Raw genomic sequence first — 17,459 nt, 5'->3', positions numbered from 1 at the left:
AATAAAAATAAAGTAGTACATTCCCTTAAATAAGTATTTAACTATTTATAGTCACAAAATATCTTTGTTATTTTTTCTCTTTAATATAACATGTACCAATAATACCAAAAATTGATAAAGATTGAATTTGATAAAAAAATATTTTACACAAAATATTGAATTATATTTTAATTATATTTACAAAATTAATTATACATATTAATCTAACTGCTTAAATAATTTTTAAAAAAAATACATTTAATTTGATATAAATATTATAAATTTTGTCAAACAAATTTAAAAATATATATACACAAAAAAATTAATCAACATTTTATGTAAATATATATTATTTAATTAATTTTAATATTATATTTTATATTTATTTTTAATTTAGTAATTAATTTTTTTATAGATATATAAATATCAATGTTTTGAAAATCGGACCGGACCAGCCGGTTCGACCGATCTACCGTCAACCGGAAGCAAATACGGTCCGATTTGTCCCCAAAACCGTTTCTCTAAAAACCGGAAGAGAACCTCGAACCGGCCTGTTTTCGGCCGGTTGAATCGGATAGGGAACCGACCGGTTTAAAAGAAACGGCGTCGTTTTTGCCAAATTTGCTTACTTTCACTCTTGGTTCTGAAGCTCCTTCGTTTCTTTCTCCCTTTCTCCCTCCCTTTCTTTCATTCACTCACAGAAACTCAGCCAAAAAACCCTAGCACTGTAAGCCTACACCACCGCCGCCGCAAGGAGTGGCATACTGCCGCCGTCCGTCCGTATCTAGCTTCCCTCGTGCTCCAAGTCTTCAACCCCCGTTCGCTGTCACCGATCGCAGCTGCTTCCTCGAGCTCGGCGTCCGTCGTCTTTGTCTGCTCAGCCGCGCTTCCGCCGCCGTTGGTTGCCGTTAACGTTCGCGTCTTCGTTCAGCCGTCGTCTTCGTTCGCGTTCTTCGCCGTTCAAATTTGCTCGGGGTTCACCGTTCGCGTTCACTCGCCGTTCACCGTTCGGGTTCGCGTTCGTCTGGAAGCCACGTTGCCCTGCTTCAAACTCTGGGACCAACCCGCGCGCTCCACCTAGCCGTCGAACTGCTCTCTTTTGTCGCCGCCGTGAGTTCCCTAAACCCACCACCAGACAATACACTCACACAACACCAATACTCTGCTTCAAACTCTGCAACTTCTTATTTCTATTACAATAAGTAACTATTTGCTTTGGCAGTGGTTTGGATTTTTTTCATAGACTGAATTAAAGTATACAATAGTTATGTTCTCTTCTCTATCACATTGATACTAAGCTTTGAATTCTCTTATTTAGTTTCAAGTTTACCGCATTCAACATGTTTGATGAAATGCTTTAACCATATTTCGGGTTGGTTTTATCATTTCTAGCTTTTAGAAACTTAGTAAGTTGATTGCATGTGAAATTAGAATAATTGGATCTTAGTAATTAGGAAATTTTAGCTGCACAAATAGCATCTTTGTACAAAACATATTAGCATGATGATTCCACTTGCATTAGTGTTCTTTGGTAAATTTTAACTGTTAGTGTGAACTTGTTAATTTGCTAATTGTTCTTGTGTTGTTGTTCTGTTGTTCTTCTGTTATTTTTATTTTATTTTATTTTTTGTTGTGATTTTCTGTTCTTGAACTTGTTAAGTTGATAATTTGCTAAATTGTTGGGCTGCTGTTGTTTTAATTTGCTAAATTGTTAGGTTTCTGTGATTTAATTTGTTGGATTTTCTATTTAGGTCTTGTTCTTGTTTATTTGCTAAATTGTTGTTGTGTATTTATTGTTGTCTTTGAGATTCTTGCTGGATATTGGTGATCATTGATTTATTATATACTTCATGTTTTCATTGTTTTCTTCTTCTGAAGGAAAAAAAATTCTGTTTTCATTGTTTTGTTGATTGTTTGTTTTGTTTCAGAAATTAATTTTTTGTGATCAATGCTCAAACTCTAAGGTAGCGTTTGTTTGCAGAGACTGGAACTGAGACTGAGAGACAGAATCTCAGTATTATGTTTGTTGAGCTAGAGACTGGTACTTAAATTTATGTCTCTGTCTTCAAAATTTCAGTATTTCAGTACCTCCAAAAAGTAGGGACACTGGGGACAGAAAAATATAAAGACAGAGACAGAAATTTTAATTATAATTTGTACCTAAATTACCCCCTTCTAATTTTATAATTCCAAAATTACCCTTAATGTAAATCAAGCTTCTTGATCAACCATCGTTCTTCTCATTCTCCTTGGCCACTGCAGCCGCTGAAGCATTCTTCTTCAAGAACAGCCACCGCGTCGCCGCTGGCCTCGCCACCGCTAGGTAAGTGATTTGCCGCTTGCAAGTTCATATTCGTAGCCCTCATCTTCTCATCTCCTATTTTTCTCCTTCACAGAAAAATCAAAGAACGAAGATGCCGCCTCTCCTGGGTTGCTGTCGACCTCAACCATCAACTCCTCGTCCGAACTGCTCTGACCCAAGTTAGTTCTATACAAATGTTATTTAATTTACTGATTCCTTTCATCTTTTCCATCGTTCCCTAATCTGTGGATTTGTTCGTGACCTAGCATTGGAACCTGTTTGCTTGGTTTGTCATTATTTTGTTAATGGTATGAAGTAGTAGCATTGAAGTTGAAGAAATTCTTTGCCTGGTGTGGATTTGTTCGTGACCTAACTAACCCATTTATTTCAGCTTTATAATTAATGAGTTTATGATGTCTACTTCCTTTTAAGTGCCACTAATTGGATCATTACTCAATTCATTAGCCTGACTACATCTATTTGTTGATTTCATTCTGGATTATACTTTTTTTTTCCAATTTTTTTATGTCCGCGACTGTTATTGTTCCATGCCTGCACAGAGCTCTCAGGACTATAATTACCAAATCTTCTTTTTTGCCTTTTGGAAGAGTTTAATGTGCTTAAAAGTACCTGAAAAAGTCACTTTCAGTATATTAAATGAGAGAGAAAAATCGATATTATCATTTTTATAGTGTTTCTATTGTATGTCCTGTTTAGATTTCCACTTGAAACTAAATTAAAATTGAGAAGTAAATAGAGTTACATGTCTTTTGATTCCAAATTTTTATTCTTGTTTTTGATAAGTGGTCAGAACAATACAGATGGCTAAAGGTTTGTTTGTTTCCCAATTGATCAAGGATATACTTTTATAACTAGTAAATGGCATCTGAGATTATAATTATGGAAGAGAAATCTTATTCCACTATTGTTTTCGATCTTGTCTTCGCTTACAGGTAGATCTATCAAAGGTGGATAGGAAAAGGACACCTTGGCTGGTTGTGTTGTTTCATGTACCATGGTATAATAGTAACAAGGTTCATCAATGATTAACTCAACTCATGCTTACTGGAGTTGGCACAGGAATGATGATGACGAGTCAGTAAAAACTGATAATTTTTGGATAACCTCTTTGGTTAGCTCGAGATGTGTTGATGACAAGAGCCATGAACTCCGGAGTATGCTTATGACACCGTAAAAGCCTCAGATCCGCCGGTGCCATCCCTTAACTTGGTGGATTAGCAAGAGTATATATGACACTGCTAGCAGCTTGAAAGGACTATATAGAATATAGATTGATGATACTGAAGCATTTAGCATATTGAAACTGGTTCTGATTGTATAGTTGTATATTTGAATGCTCAAAAGACAGAGAAATATAATTAAATCATCAACTTTTAGTGTAGTGATGATGTTCTCTTGGATGGTGTTACTTGTATTGTGAGAACTTGTTATCTTGATTTGTGTACATAAGAAGTTTAAGAACTGCTTATATAACCGATGCAAACGTGAGTCTTTGTATTGATTTATGTCTAAAGCATGGCATGATTGGTCTATCATTGTATAGTAAATGAAGCATAATTTTATCCTTACATATTATAATCGAGTAGAATTTTCATGTTGCTTGCAGCTAAAAAATACAGGTAAAATGTTTGTGTAACTCTGTTAATAATTTGAGTCACAAAAAGTAGAAGTCACACAAAAATGAATAGTTCTATCACTACTTGGGATACAAGAGCTAAAAACTCATAGATTTAATGATTCTTAATTCATTGAACATAGTTTCTATTTTGGGTTAAACAGTTTCTTGTTCTGTCAAATGAAGAAAAGGCCTCATCAACTAGGGAAGAGTTTTGCTCAATCTCTCATCTTTACAACACCTTTGATCTCCAACCATGGCCTCAAAAGTGTCCAAGAGTCTATCCAAATCCTCATGATTCCCCTCCCCAAAGTCCTTCAATGCATGCACAATGCTCTCAATGGTGGACAAATAACCAGCTTTAGGTTGGTGCCTTACATCACTATACAAGCTCATCTCATTCACTTCTAGCTTCAAATGAGATAGAGAACTAACTTTATTGCCAATATTAAAAGTAATAGCAGGCCTTCCAGTACAATTAGTATCAAAACTTGGAATATTGGAACTTTTCTCAACTTCACCATTCACAAATGCACCATCACTTTGCGGCCCAAATTTTCTAGGACTATCAACCAAGTTAAAATCTTTCTTAGCAAACAACTTCTGAGTTTCTCCATAAACACCACAATTTAGATCAGAATCCGAATGAACCAAAATTTCCCCAACCTCACCATTCACCATTGCACAATCATCATCATCATCATCACAAACACCATTTTCCAAACCACACTTTCCACCACTAGAATCAACCAAGTTACAATCTTTCTTCACAAGATTAACAAGCAAATAAGATTAATTGACAAAAGATACCAAGTTTGTTGAGAGAGAAAGAATGGAGACCAGAGACACAGCTCCGAGACGGTGGCGACGGTGACGACGCAAACCACGGGCGCGCAAACGGCAGCAAAATCACAAACCTTGGGGAGCAACTGGCGCCACGAAGTGAACCGATGGAGAATAGGAGACGCGCCGTTGTCATTCGGACCCTTGGAGGTGCTACTGGCGGTGGGTAAGACTAGACGATTCCTTCACAGGAAAGGAGAGGAGAAAGGGTAGAGGAGATGATAAAGGAGGTTGTTGCTTGCTGAGAAAAATGAAATTGGATTTGGGAGTTAGGGCTGTTAATTAAAATTAAGGGGTATTTTTGTAATTTTAAATTTTTAGTCTCTATTTTTATTTTAAACCAAACAGGATACTGAGATATAAATCAGTCTTGTACACTTTTACACCAAACACAATACTGATACTTATTTTTGTCTCTATCTTTTGGTCTCTGTCTTTCTGTCTCTGTCTCTTAGTCTCTGTCTCGCAAACAAACGCTACCTAAATGCTGTTCTGTTGGTTTTGCAGTGTTTGTTTTGTTTCAGAAATCAATTTTTTGTTATCAATGCTCAAACTCTGAATGTTGTTCTTCTGTTTTTGTTTTGTTTTGTTTCATAAATCAATATTTTGTGATCAATGCTCAAACTCTGAATGTTGTTCTGCTGTTTTTGTTGTTTCAGAAATCATTTTTTTGTGATTAATGCTCATACTCTGAATGTTGTTCTGTTTTGTTTTAAGGCTGTGTTTAGAAGAGGTGATTGATTTCTAAGTGTTGTTTTGTTTTTGTTTTAAAGCTGTGTGTTGTGTTCAATTTTCATTTTGTAGGAAATTCTTTGAGGTATATAAGAATTAAGAAGAAAGAATTAAGAAGAAAGACTATTTTAACGGTATTATTCTGATGATTCTGGTATGCTACAAGCTTGAACATAGAATTGAAGAGAGAAACCCTTTATTATTTTATCATTGGCCTATTTTTGGCATGGCATATCATTGTAGTTTGTTTATTCATAGAACTAGTTGTTTATGACCCCCTTTTGAAGTAAAAAAATGCAGTAGAAGAGTGTTTAGAGTGTTTAGAACCAGTTGCTTTATTCATTGAATTCTTATAGAATCAGGTGTTTATTATAAAACGGTTTTTTCGGTTGAACCGGTTGAATCAATGAATTAATGAACCAGTAACTAGAGCGGTCGATGACCGGTCCGGTTTTCTGAACCTTGATAAATATATAATGGTTAATAAGTTTTGTATGGTGAAAACCCATATGCAATTGTGTTAATATAAAGTTAATAGTTGAGAATAATTAAAAATAATTACACGTGAGTTTTTAATTTTTATTTTACGACTCCGCTAGGTAGACAACGAAAAATCTGAACAACGGGTTGAAAATTTGGCCCAATGAAATTTAAAAAAAAAAACACTTCACCCAAATTATCCAACCAAAAAACTTTATTGAGTAATTAAAAAATTTTAACTATCTATTATATCCTAATTTACCAAAGCACCGATTTCTCCCCCAAATCTTCTACCGTCGCCGCTGTCGCTTGGTCGCCAACTAGTCCCATCGTCGCTGTCGGAATCCTCCTCACCGCCGTTGGTTCGTCAACAAAGACCCTCATCAGCGTCGCTCTTTTCTAGACCAGAAACGATGCCGTCGGGTTCCTCTTTACCGTCGTCGAAAACATCGTTGACAAGAAAGACATAGGCGTTGCTACCTTCACCGAGCTGCTTGATGATACGAAACCGGTTTTCGTTGATCCAAACATCTCCGCCTCTATTAACAAAATCGTAAAGTGTGTTCAAACCAGAAAATGAACATCCCATTCTTCTTTTTCTTATTGCATCGGCGCCAGATGAGACTTTGGTAGAAGGCTGCAGCAGCGTTGGTACAGCCAACGTATAGCGGCGCGAACTGAGGACCGAAAAATGATGACAGCAAATTTTGTGTTTATAATAAAAATTATGGTAAAATTAAAAATAACCGTACATAATATAAATACATTTTTTTTGTGACTTAATATAAATACAATTAGATGTTAAATGTTAATCCTAATTTTTTAAATTTTAAAATTTAAAATTAAATAATTAATTAATAATATAATTTTTAATTTTATCTTTTTTTAATCTATTATTCATATTATTCACAATTATTATTATTATTATTATTTTCTTATACTTTCTCTTTATTTTATATCCTTGTCTCACTTCGTATTAAACCAATTTTTTCTTTTTTACATTCTTAGAGCCAAAACCGAAACCCGTAACTCAGAGCCTGAGAGGAGAAAGAAAAGAAGAATAAAAAACTCAATCAGAGAGAGAGAGAGAGAGAGAGAGAACAAACTGAAGTCAGAACGAAGTCATCGTCTTCCTTTGTTCTAGTTTCAATTCTGACACTCTCTGTTGGTTTTCCATTAATATGGTTACGGAAGGACCCGCCATCGAAGCTCTCGGTTCTCTCTTCAAAATCACACAAGTCTTTCTATGGTTACTCTCTACTCTCTCTTTTCCTCTTCTCTTCCTTTTCACTCTAATTGTTAGCTTACTTCGTAAAAGTTAACAACTTCAATGAAAAGTATCATTTTTTTTTCTTTTGCTGATTTGAAATTGTTATTATGAAAATGAATAAGTAAAGTTTACTCCTTTTTTGAAATTTGGTCATGATATCTATAATTTTTTTTTTATTTACCTGCAGGGATGATGGTTCTCCGGGTTCTCTCCCACTAGAAGGCTCTGTAAGTTGTTTTTTTTTTTTTGTCTGACACGAAAAAAAGAACATCAAGTTTATGTTTTTATTATGATTGTCACTGTCATCTGAATATTTATCTGTAACTAGCATGGTTGATATTTGATATCTTGATATTTATATATATATTTTCATTGTGATATTAGAAATCGGCTGAAGTTCATGGCAATGGCAATGACAATGACAATGACAATGAAAATGACAGCTCGAACCTTGTTCCTGGCAAGTGATTCTTTTTTCTTTTATCTTTCTTTTGAAAATAAAACAGTGTCTCTTAGTTTGAAGACTACGTGTTTGTTTTAATGAAAATGAGAGTTATTAGATAACAAATGATTACACCTTGATCATGGTAGATTAATTTGCATTCTAGTGCCAGGAGAGTTTATTTAATCATTATATATCTTTTGTTTTGCCCTTTGTATTTTGCAGATTGGAGCGACCTTCTCGAACCTGAGGATTTGGAACTTAACAAACAGATGAGTGAATTGGGTCTCCCTCTTTCCTTTCACACAACCAAAGAGGTATGATTGCAACTAGTTATATTATCCGATTAAATTTTTTTCCTAAATGGTTCGTGTCTTATGCAATGTCACATATAGTTAATTGGTATTTAGATTATGGGAATGCCCTGGCTCAGGCTTAATGTAACTATAACTGATGATTAAGCTGCATTCTTAAAGTTACATAGCTGAATGATTTGTCTTCATAGTGAATTGTGTTTTTGATGCAGTACCAATCTGCATGATTCCTATAAAGGACATAACCTTGTTTTGTTTTTTCTTGTGGCAAATCTTTTTTTTTTGTTTTCAACTTGAGCATCATCACTTATTCTCTGCTATCATTCATTTTCTGCTCTATTCATATTCTTAGATTATCAATTCCAAAATGTGGTACTAATTTTGTTTTTTGTTTTGTCATAGAAAAGTGGACCAGGGAAAGGTAAAAAGAAGGGTTCACGTTCAAAGCTTCGGCGTACTTGTCATACTGCAGAGGAGGTTGTATCTGCTGCTGAATTTCATGATAAGGCAAGCAGTTCTGTATCTTGTATATCGATGCTGGGCCAAAGTGAATCATCTTACTGCAGTGTAGTGGAGATTGATATGACTCGATGTGCCTCTGTTGAAGGAGATAATTCAGCATGCTGCACTGCAGAGAAACATGATGAAGATATAATTGAGGCAGCAACTAATGAAACCCCAGATAGTGACTCTCTAATCAACAATACATGTGTTGATTTAAAAATTCCACCAGCTTTGGCCACCGGAGTCTCTGCTGGAAGCCACTTGACAAGTCCTAGCGCCAATTATTGTGGGATAAAACACAATGAAAGCTTAATTGATGTTGAATGTTTAGAAATTTCACCAATTGTTAGCAAAGAGACGACCGAGAGTGAGACCATTTGCAATGATGATGATGCTGGCACTTGGCATCCACCAACTAATGAATCAGAATTGGTTACCATGAGTATAGAAGGGACTGGATGTGGCCAAATCAACATGTCAAATTATCTTGGCGAACTCGGAGATTGGATGGTGTTTTGGGATACTTTCTACATGAGAAAATACTTCTATAATACCACAACACAGACTTCTACATGGGACCCACCCCAAGGGATGGAGCATCTAGCAATTGTTGAGTCTATTGAATTAGTCGATGGCGGGGCTTTAAAGGAAGCAGAGGAGTGCAAAACACAAAATAACACTAAAGCACCCCATGAAACCTTGATTGCAGAGGAGTCAGAAGGAAAACAACATGATGAGTATTCAACTAGTATCGAAGTTGGTGGGAAGTTGGTTTCCGATCTCACTACACATAGCGAGGACCAATTGGTGGATCATTCTGATGAGTATCTTGAGAGAAGTAGTTGCAACGGTAGAGTTTCATGCTCCTCAGTATCAAATGCCATGGAGCACACAATTAGGTAACAGTTCTTCAATTTTAAGTTAGTGTAAATGAAATAAATTCTTGTTTGTGAACAATTAGCAAAGGCATATTGTGAAAATTCTTGTCTCAATGACCTTTCTTTATATTTATTTGCTTTCCTGACAATTGAAATTCTTCACAGTTCCAATGAAGGAAACATACAGGCAGCATCAGAGGTTAATTATAAACACTTAGAAAACATGGTTATTGATACACCTGAATATACTGAGTTTGATCCATCCACGTCAAAAGAGGGCAATAAAGTGAAAAGGAGACATAGGCAGAGAAGAAAATCCTATAGTGAAACTGAAGGTTTGTTACGAAAAACTTCAGTTATTGCTAACTGCTTCTGCCATTTATCTGGGTTCTGCAATCTGCTTGCTGTTCTACTGAACGTCTTGACTAATTGGCTCCAATTTAATGACAGTATGGTTCGGTTCTACTAGGAGTCAAATACAATAATAAAATCAATAGATGCCTAGATTATTTTTTTTGCTTTATTGTAGTATAAAATTCTAGAGTACTATATAGGTGCTTACATTGGTATAAATTGATTTTTCATTGTCTTATGACTTGTGAGACAGTCATTAACATAGATTTTCTTAAGCAGCTGCATTGTGCTGCCGATAGCTGACAGCCGGTACTTTGTAATAAACCATTTTTGTATTTTGCAGTTCAATTTCAAGAAATGCCTGAAGAGTATCCTGCTGCAATTGGCAAATATTGGTGGCAGAGATATATTTTGTTCTCTAGATTTGATGATGGTGTAAAAATGGATGAGGAAGGATGGTTTTCTGTCACTCCGGAGCCTATTGCTCGACATCAAGCAGAGCGTTGTGCTAGTGGCATTATAATTGACTGTTTTGTTGGCGTTGGTGGGAATGCTATCCAATTTGTGAAGAGGTTAGTACTAAATAATCCCTAGTTGATAGGCACACACACCCACCACCAAATAAAAAGACTTTTAATTTTGTGATGTCCATTAATAATATTTCCTAAACATATTATTTGTATCACCCATCTCATATAAGACTTGTAGTTTTTTAAGGAAGAAAAATCATAATTTGTTCCAATACTTGGGTCTTCCTCGGACAGTTTTTTGAAAGTGGTTATTCAAATCTGTACTTACCATTGAATTATTTGATATTTCAGTTGCAATCATGTGATAGCGATTGATATTGATCCGCTGAAGATTGATTATGCTAGGCACAATGCTGCCATTTATGGGGTGGATGATCAAATTAACTTCATAATCGGTGACTTCTTTGTCTTGGCACCTAAGTTAAAGGTGCTAAACTTTCCATGTTATATGCTTTCATTTTCTTGTTTTTCACCGCATAATGGATTAGTTTTTATCGCTTTCTACCTCTTTATCCTTACTAGCTTTTACTTGTAGCTGAATTAAAAAAAGTCTGCAAAAGGTTTGGTAGCTGACGACAATATTGTCTTGCAGGCCGATATGGTTTTCTTGTCTCCACCTTGGGGAGGACCTGATTATTTAAAGGTTGCGACTTATGACATGAAGACAATGCTTAAACCGCATGATGGGTGTGTAGATGCTTGTCATGTTTCTTTATATACCTCTTAAACTTATCTTCTAGTTTGTTGTGTAACTTTTTTCGCTTTCCTATTTGACTCGATGCGCTTCTGTGCAGATTTACTCTGTTCAATCTTGCGAAGGAGATTGCTTCCAAAGTTGTAATGTTCCTTCCAAGAAATGTAGATTTCAATCAATTGGCAGAGTTATCTCTATCTGCCAATCCACCATGGTCACTGGAGGTAAATTTCAACTTTTTGCCTATTGAAAAAACAAAAAAAGATTAACATGATGCTTAAGGGGTTGTAACATAATATCAAAAGTAGCACATGTATTCTCATGAATCATTATTATGTTGTATGATGTGGTAAGTCTTTGTCTATCAATATCATCAACTAGAGTTTATGCAGGTTATATGATGTTTAAGTTGACTTAAGACTCGAGTTATATCAATGATTCTAGGTGGAGAAAGTTCACTTAAATGGAAAACTGAAGGCGATCACTGCGTATTTCAGCGACACAAGAGTTGGAGGTTGCTCGGTGAATAAACACATACGCTTCTGCTCAAGCTCAAGTGATGAAGAATCAGGATCCCTGCAATGAAAAGAAACATTCATAGTCATAGGTGAATATAAGGTCATATTCTTGGTTTGTGGTATTTATGTGAACCATTTTAGCATTATCTGCAAAATGTAACAATGTCTTTTGTGTTACATCTTGTGTGGCATTGCTACATTGTATAGCTGTTCATATTGGAGAACCTTTTTTTTTTCTTTTGTAAAAATAGTTTCAATAGTTTATAAAATGGTTGATTACCAAGCAATAATTCATAGCAGCACATGTGCAACTCATAAATTACCAAGAAAATATAAAAAACCACATGACTCGATAGTCAATTAGAAGAAATATAAGAAACAAACAAGAATATTAACATGTAGAAAATACATCAGGATAATTTTATATCAGAACAAAATTCATTTTAAAAATATATTTCATTTTGTCAAAATATCAACCAAAGCTTTGTAACCTCAACTGGTCAAATTTGATATTTACTTAAAGTTAGAGGTCAGTGTAAGTCTTTTTCAATTATTATTACAAGCTTATAATCATATCTAACACTGTTGATTACTTGATTAAATTTTGTTCAATCTTGAAATTGGCTTCTAGAGGTCTTTTTAAAATACTATTATTATTATAATAATAATATAAAAGAAATCTTATAATCTTTCAATAACTCTCTGATATTTTACTACTCTTTGTTCATTTAAGAAGTTTATTTTTACCTGTCCAAACTAAGTGAATCAATTATTTTTCGGTTAATATAAGTTTAGAATTATTCTTTTATTATTTTCCATTTATGTGCTATGTGTAAAAATTTTTATATTATGAATAAAAATTTGTGCTGAAAAAGAGTAGAAAAAGAGAAACAATAATGTATGCGCATGTGTTTTTTGTTAAACTTATACCAACTTAATTAATTATAAAAACACTTATACCTATAATATCACCATTCTAATATTGTGTCAAACTTAAACCAAAGTCAACATCAGTTCGTTACTCTAATTTTTTTTTTTTTGGGTCATTTGAAGCACTTTTCAAACGGATATCATGTAAATCTTTTCACATAGCATTGAAGCCCACCACCATTATTGTTCATCACATATAATTGTAAGATCACAATAATTAAGTTGCATATAACTTATACAAACAGAACGTTGTGATTATTAGGTAATGTTCAGAAAAAAAGACAGAGATGGAGAGATTGAAACTGAGAGACAGAAACTAAAATAAATTTTAGTATTGTATTTGGTGTAAAGTGAGAGACAGGGACTAAAATAAGAATGAAACTCTAATTTAATTTGCACAAAAAATAAAGTTAGAATTAATTAATTGAAATTAGGGTATTTTTTATATAAAATGTTATTAAAGTTTCAATTTCGGTCTCAAAAAATTTCAGTTCCTGTGTCTCCACTTTTTAGAAGTATTAAAATACTGAAATTTTGGAGACAGCGATTAAAATTTTAGTATCGATCTCTGAATTACCAAACATGATACTGAATTTCAGTCTCTTAATATCCATATCTCAGTATTTCAAAATAAACGCTACCTTAGCTGCGTTTGTTTATTGTCTTTCAAATATATGGATAGAGACACAAATACACAAAGAGACATATACACAAAGATACACAAATTTTTTATTGTGTTTGGTGATATTAGACAAGACACACCAGTATAAACTAAATATCAATTTTACCCCTATATTATCACCAATGGAATAAGAACAAGAGTAAATTACTAATGATAAAAGAGTAAATATTTGTGTCTCATCTTTTTTGAAAGACACCAAATACATGTATTTTATGTATGTTTGTGTGTCACTGTGTCCTTCAAAAATCTATGTCTCAGTAAACAAATGATGAACGTGTACCACCGTGTCTATGTATTAGTGTCTGTGTCCCATCAAACGAACGCAGCAATTAGTGACATGAATCTTTCTTCAAATGACTGAATTTGAACCGTTTGAATTATGCCTTGTTTTGCACCCAATAAAACCTTGCATATTGAAGGTAACAGAGGAATAATCTATTGAATCAAGATGGCTAGCAGCTATCTTTCACAATCTTATAGTCTATGCAGCTTCTTTTCATGATCTTTATTATCATTATATTTTGGACCACACCAACATAGGCTTGGAGGTGTTTGAATTTGGAAGGAAAAAGGATGAAACATATTTTGGTTCCACCTATGTAAGGCTATTCTTGGAATTTCCATATACAAAGATCTATTCTCAAACAAACTAATGAAAAAATCAATATGAAAAAAAAAAAGTAAAGGCATGTGGCTAGACAACAAATACTTTTTAGTACACTGTCAAACTTATATAATTTATAAATGATAATACTCAATATTTTAATATTTTATACAATTTGATACCATTTTCTTTCTTTCTTTTTTGAGAAATATTTTGGTGAATATTTTTCTGGCTTGGTTAAATGAACTCTTTGATGAAGCAAAGTCCCATCCATGAACATTGAGATCTCATGCCTTACGTTATATAGTACAAATGTTGGGGTCTATATATTCTATAGTCTACATAGTATTAGGATCACTTCCCAAATTTTGATTTCTCTTGGTACAATTTTCTTCACATTAATTTCTATCAATTATTATTATTGTCTTGTTTCTGATCTTTGGGTTACCAGATAGTTTTGCCCACTTTGTAAGGTACAATTCTTATTTTAGTGATAATAGTGACTAGTGGGGGCATGGTTTCGGTGGTATTGTTGCTTATACTTATAGTACCTTTGATTTCAATTTTTTTTTTTTACTTGATATTGTCATTTAGGTCCGTCATTATATATATATATATATATATATATATATATATATATATATAGCAAATTAGATATAATAATGATGATTCTTTGATCAAGAAGTAAAACCAATTAATAAAAAAAATAATCGTAAAATTATAAAGAGGCGTGCTACATATACAAATCTTACAAGTTGCTACATATACGGGTCTTTTAATGCGTTATTCAACCGCTTCCTGTTTTTAAAGCGCTACACTCACCATGTATTATGAACGACTCTTCTTTTTTTTCCTCCATGAAAACGAGGTTCTTGCCAAATTTGTTCGATCTCTTACGTGGGTTCTCTCTTCATCTTTTCATTCGTTGTTTTACCTGTGTTTATCATTGGTATTCTTGTTTCGTTTTTTTTTTTTTCGATTTTCATGGTTTCTGAAATCAAGCTTTGAAATCGTTTTGAAGATAATGGAACTTCAGAAATACACCCAAACGATTACAGAAATACAGCCAAAGGATTACAGAAATACACCCAAACGGTTACAGGAATTCACCCAAACGATTATAGACACCCAAAGGATTACGAAAATACACCCAAAGGATTTAAGAAATACACCCAAAATTCGTTGAAGTACACCTTATGCATAATTCAGAACTCTTTCTCTTTTTCTTCCTCATCTTCTGCTGCTTCTTCTTCTTTAAAAACGATTTCAGAGCTTGATGTCAAAAAACAATAAAAATCGAGAATTAGGAAGAAAGAAAACAGAGAGAAAAGTACGTAAATGAAGAAGGAGAAAGAGAAGGCAAGAAACGAAAGAAAAGAAGAAGAAGAAGAGGAAGAGGAAGAAGAACGTGCAGCAAAAAGAAGAAGAAGGTGTAAAAGATGAGGAGGAAAAAGATGAAAAACGTATAGTAATGGTTCGAAGCGCTTTAATATAAATGACTTGTAAAGACTTATATAAAAAAATAATTGTATGCAAAGATTTTTTCAATTATAAAGCACGGGTAATCAAAATTTTCAGTGTATCTAAATTATGTCAAGGGTTAAAAAGATTAATTAGATATATTTTAAAAAAAATATATATATATATAGGAAGAGTATTATTTTCACCAATTCCTATACACAATATCACAGTCTTCGTTCAAATCCGTTGACCATTGCTTACATGTAGTACTCATGAAGCTACTTAATTAGTTAATTAATTGTGAATTGGAATAACATAGGGTTCCTAATACAAATAAGATTGGAAGAAGTTTGCAAATGAAGATTTGCCAGAAGAGCATTACCATTTTTCAGGTCAAGTCTTTTTCGATAGAATCAGAATGCATATGACAAAATCAGGGGGTCCACGTTGTGCATAGTTGTGTATATTAGATTCAACAGGTCTAAAAAATTTATACATAAAAATAGGATGAATGATATATTTTAATATTATAATTTTTAGTGTTTTTTAAAATTATGGAAGATACATAAATCGAATTTTTTAATTTGTATTTAAAAAATTAAAAAAATTTAGAGTAGACAAAAATTGTTCGATTTTGTACCTTTTAAAAATTGGATAATCCGATTTATATTCTCTAAATTAAATTATCCCACATTTTAAAAAAATACCAGAGTGATTCAACAGAGTGTGAACTCCATTTCTTTATATGGGAAATTAATTAATTAATTAATTAAGAATAACATTTTATAATTATGGTCTTAACTCATTTTTCTCTTTTTTTTGAGTGTCTTTATAGAGTTTTATATTCTCACCTAATTAGATGTTGTTACTATAATATAATATATAGTAAAAAAAAATTACATCGATTTTACCCCTCAAGTTAAATTATGATACACATGATACTATCAATATCATATTAACCAAAAAATATATTACATAATATCATTTCATCATAAAAAGTATATATAAAAAGACAATAAAACTTAACGTATAATTATGTGTGTGTTTAAGTTACATATACTATTCTTGGAACCTAATTGTTGTTCTTTGACCTTGATGGAACAATAAAAGGCTTTGGATTCACTTACAATTTTAAATAAAAAAATTATCCATATTTTATATAAATGATAAAATATTATAAGCTGCATTAATTTCTGCTGAAAAAAAAATGTCAGAGTCAGGCATCATCTCTTCAGTGCATCACATGCAAGCTTTCTTGCATAACAAATTGGAAGCACATAATTTTATTTCATATTTTTAAGATTTCATAGGAAGAAAACGAATTCAAGTGTTGCAAATTTGTCGGAACCAAAAGATATGGGTCGCACACTTGTTCACTGCTGTTTTCAACGGAGACAGAAACTCAGAAAGAAACCCCATCTCAGTTTTTTTTTTTTTTCCTTTTAGTTTTTTATTTTTTATTTTTATTTTTCTTTTGTCTTTTTCTTACTAAGATGACAAAAATACTATTTAGGGATCACGAAATTATGCTTCCCACCAACCTTATATTTTCAGTATCATCATATTCTAGCAATATTATTTTGTTCATGATCAAATCTTTTAATCTGCCTCTTCTTTTGGAAACAAGCATAATATGTTTAATATTAATATTATTCACCTTTTTCTTAAAAAAAAAATGGTGTTATTGGAGTTTAATGATCTAGATTTAAAATAATGTGAAAGGTTCACTTTGTTAACAATTAAAGTTCTCGAATTTTTCTAAATCAAAGTTATTTTAGGATGAATTTACATCCTATGTAAGAAATTTTAATTTGAAGGCTATGGAAATTAAATGAAATCATAAGTTATCATTTTGTTGAAAATTTTACCTTGTGTTGAAGGAAATAATTTATGAATTCTCTTTTATTATTACTAACAATTTCATTAATATATAGCCATAAAAATATACTATAATATAAAAAATTTCAAGTGGACTCTATTAATCTATGACCTTATTTGCTAGTAGTGTCTTAAATTCAATCCTAGAAAAGCCACATAAAAATAATTTAATTAATTTTACCAATATAAATGTTAGGAACTAAACTTTTTTTATTATTTAAGTTAACATTAATCATTTACTTATTTTTTTATTACAGATATTAGTTTTCTAATATTTTCTATCCCAGAAAACAATAATACTTTAACACTAAATATTGGAAAGAATGTTTATAGTGGCAATCAAGTAGGACCACAAGACCCATAACTGCAAACTGCATGCTTAGTAATAATCAGCATTATTGTCAAATTGTCATGCTATTTCCCCTCTA

The 17,459-nt window shown here is 32.8% G+C and overlaps 2 protein-coding genes across 4 annotated transcripts; both read left to right on the top strand.

Moving 5' to 3' along the window:
- Positions 1-602: 602 nt before the first annotated feature.
- Positions 603-3,804, top strand: LOC107605668 (purple acid phosphatase 23-like). 2 transcript variants are annotated; one of them, XM_088489338.1, is made up of 5 exons: positions 625-1,089; positions 1,961-2,020; positions 2,242-2,302; positions 2,376-2,460; positions 3,235-3,804. In XM_088489338.1, the coding sequence occupies exons 2-5, from the start codon at positions 1,999-2,001 to the stop codon at positions 3,325-3,327; spliced, it is 261 nt and encodes an 86-aa protein (XP_088345464.1). In that variant the 5' UTR covers positions 625-1,089; positions 1,961-1,998; the 3' UTR covers positions 3,328-3,804. The 2 variants fall into 2 exon arrangements, 1 of the variants encoding a protein (XP_088345464.1); XR_002349549.2 differs by lacking the exon at positions 1,961-2,020 and having other exon boundaries at positions 603-1,089.
- Positions 3,805-6,950: 3,146 nt separating this feature from the next.
- On the top strand, positions 6,951-11,763 carry LOC107605667 (S-adenosyl-L-methionine-dependent methyltransferases superfamily protein). Of its 2 annotated transcripts, none has more exons than XM_088491784.1 (11): positions 6,951-7,221; positions 7,430-7,469; positions 7,627-7,702; positions 7,910-8,001; positions 8,401-9,401; positions 9,546-9,715; positions 10,078-10,306; positions 10,556-10,691; positions 10,857-10,951; positions 11,059-11,182; positions 11,403-11,763. In XM_088491784.1, the coding sequence occupies exons 1-11, from the start codon at positions 7,154-7,156 to the stop codon at positions 11,541-11,543; spliced, it is 2,172 nt and encodes a 723-aa protein (XP_088347910.1). In that variant the 5' UTR covers positions 6,951-7,153; the 3' UTR covers positions 11,544-11,763. The 2 variants fall into 2 exon arrangements, with proteins under 2 accessions (XP_088347910.1, XP_088347911.1); XM_088491785.1 differs by having other exon boundaries at positions 11,351-11,763.
- The last annotated feature ends 5,696 nt before the right edge of the window (positions 11,764-17,459 follow it).

Source organism: Arachis ipaensis, chromosome B6 (assembly GCF_059453495.1).
Source record: "Arachis ipaensis isolate K30076 ecotype BB chromosome B6, ASM5945349v1, whole genome shotgun sequence".
In the NCBI taxonomy this organism is placed as follows: domain Eukaryota; kingdom Viridiplantae; phylum Streptophyta; class Magnoliopsida; order Fabales; family Fabaceae; genus Arachis; species Arachis ipaensis.
Note: the sequence above shows the minus strand (reverse complement) of the source record. Positions and strands in the feature narration are given on the sequence as shown.

What these genes read in the sequence shown, in the direction of transcription:
- LOC107605668 (XM_088489338.1), top strand. Translation starts at nt 1,999, where the DNA reads ATGTTTGTTGAGCTAGAGACTG. An exon ending in GTTTGTTGAGCTAGAGACTG is followed by an intron (nt 2,021 to 2,241) that starts GTACTTAAATTT and finishes TGGCCACTGCAG; the next exon opens with CCGCTGAAGCATTCTTCTTC. An exon ending in GCTGGCCTCGCCACCGCTAG is followed by an intron (nt 2,303 to 2,375) that starts GTAAGTGATTTG and finishes TCTCCTTCACAG; the next exon opens with AAAAATCAAAGAACGAAGAT.
- LOC107605667 (XM_088491784.1), top strand. Translation starts at nt 7,154, where the DNA reads ATGGTTACGGAAGGACCCGCCATCGAAGCTCTCGGTTCTCTCTTCAAA. An exon ending in CAGCTCGAACCTTGTTCCTG is followed by an intron (nt 7,703 to 7,909) that starts GCAAGTGATTCT and finishes TGTATTTTGCAG; the next exon opens with ATTGGAGCGACCTTCTCGAA. An exon ending in ATCCACCATGGTCACTGGAG is followed by an intron (nt 11,183 to 11,402) that starts GTAAATTTCAAC and finishes CAATGATTCTAG; the next exon opens with GTGGAGAAAGTTCACTTAAA.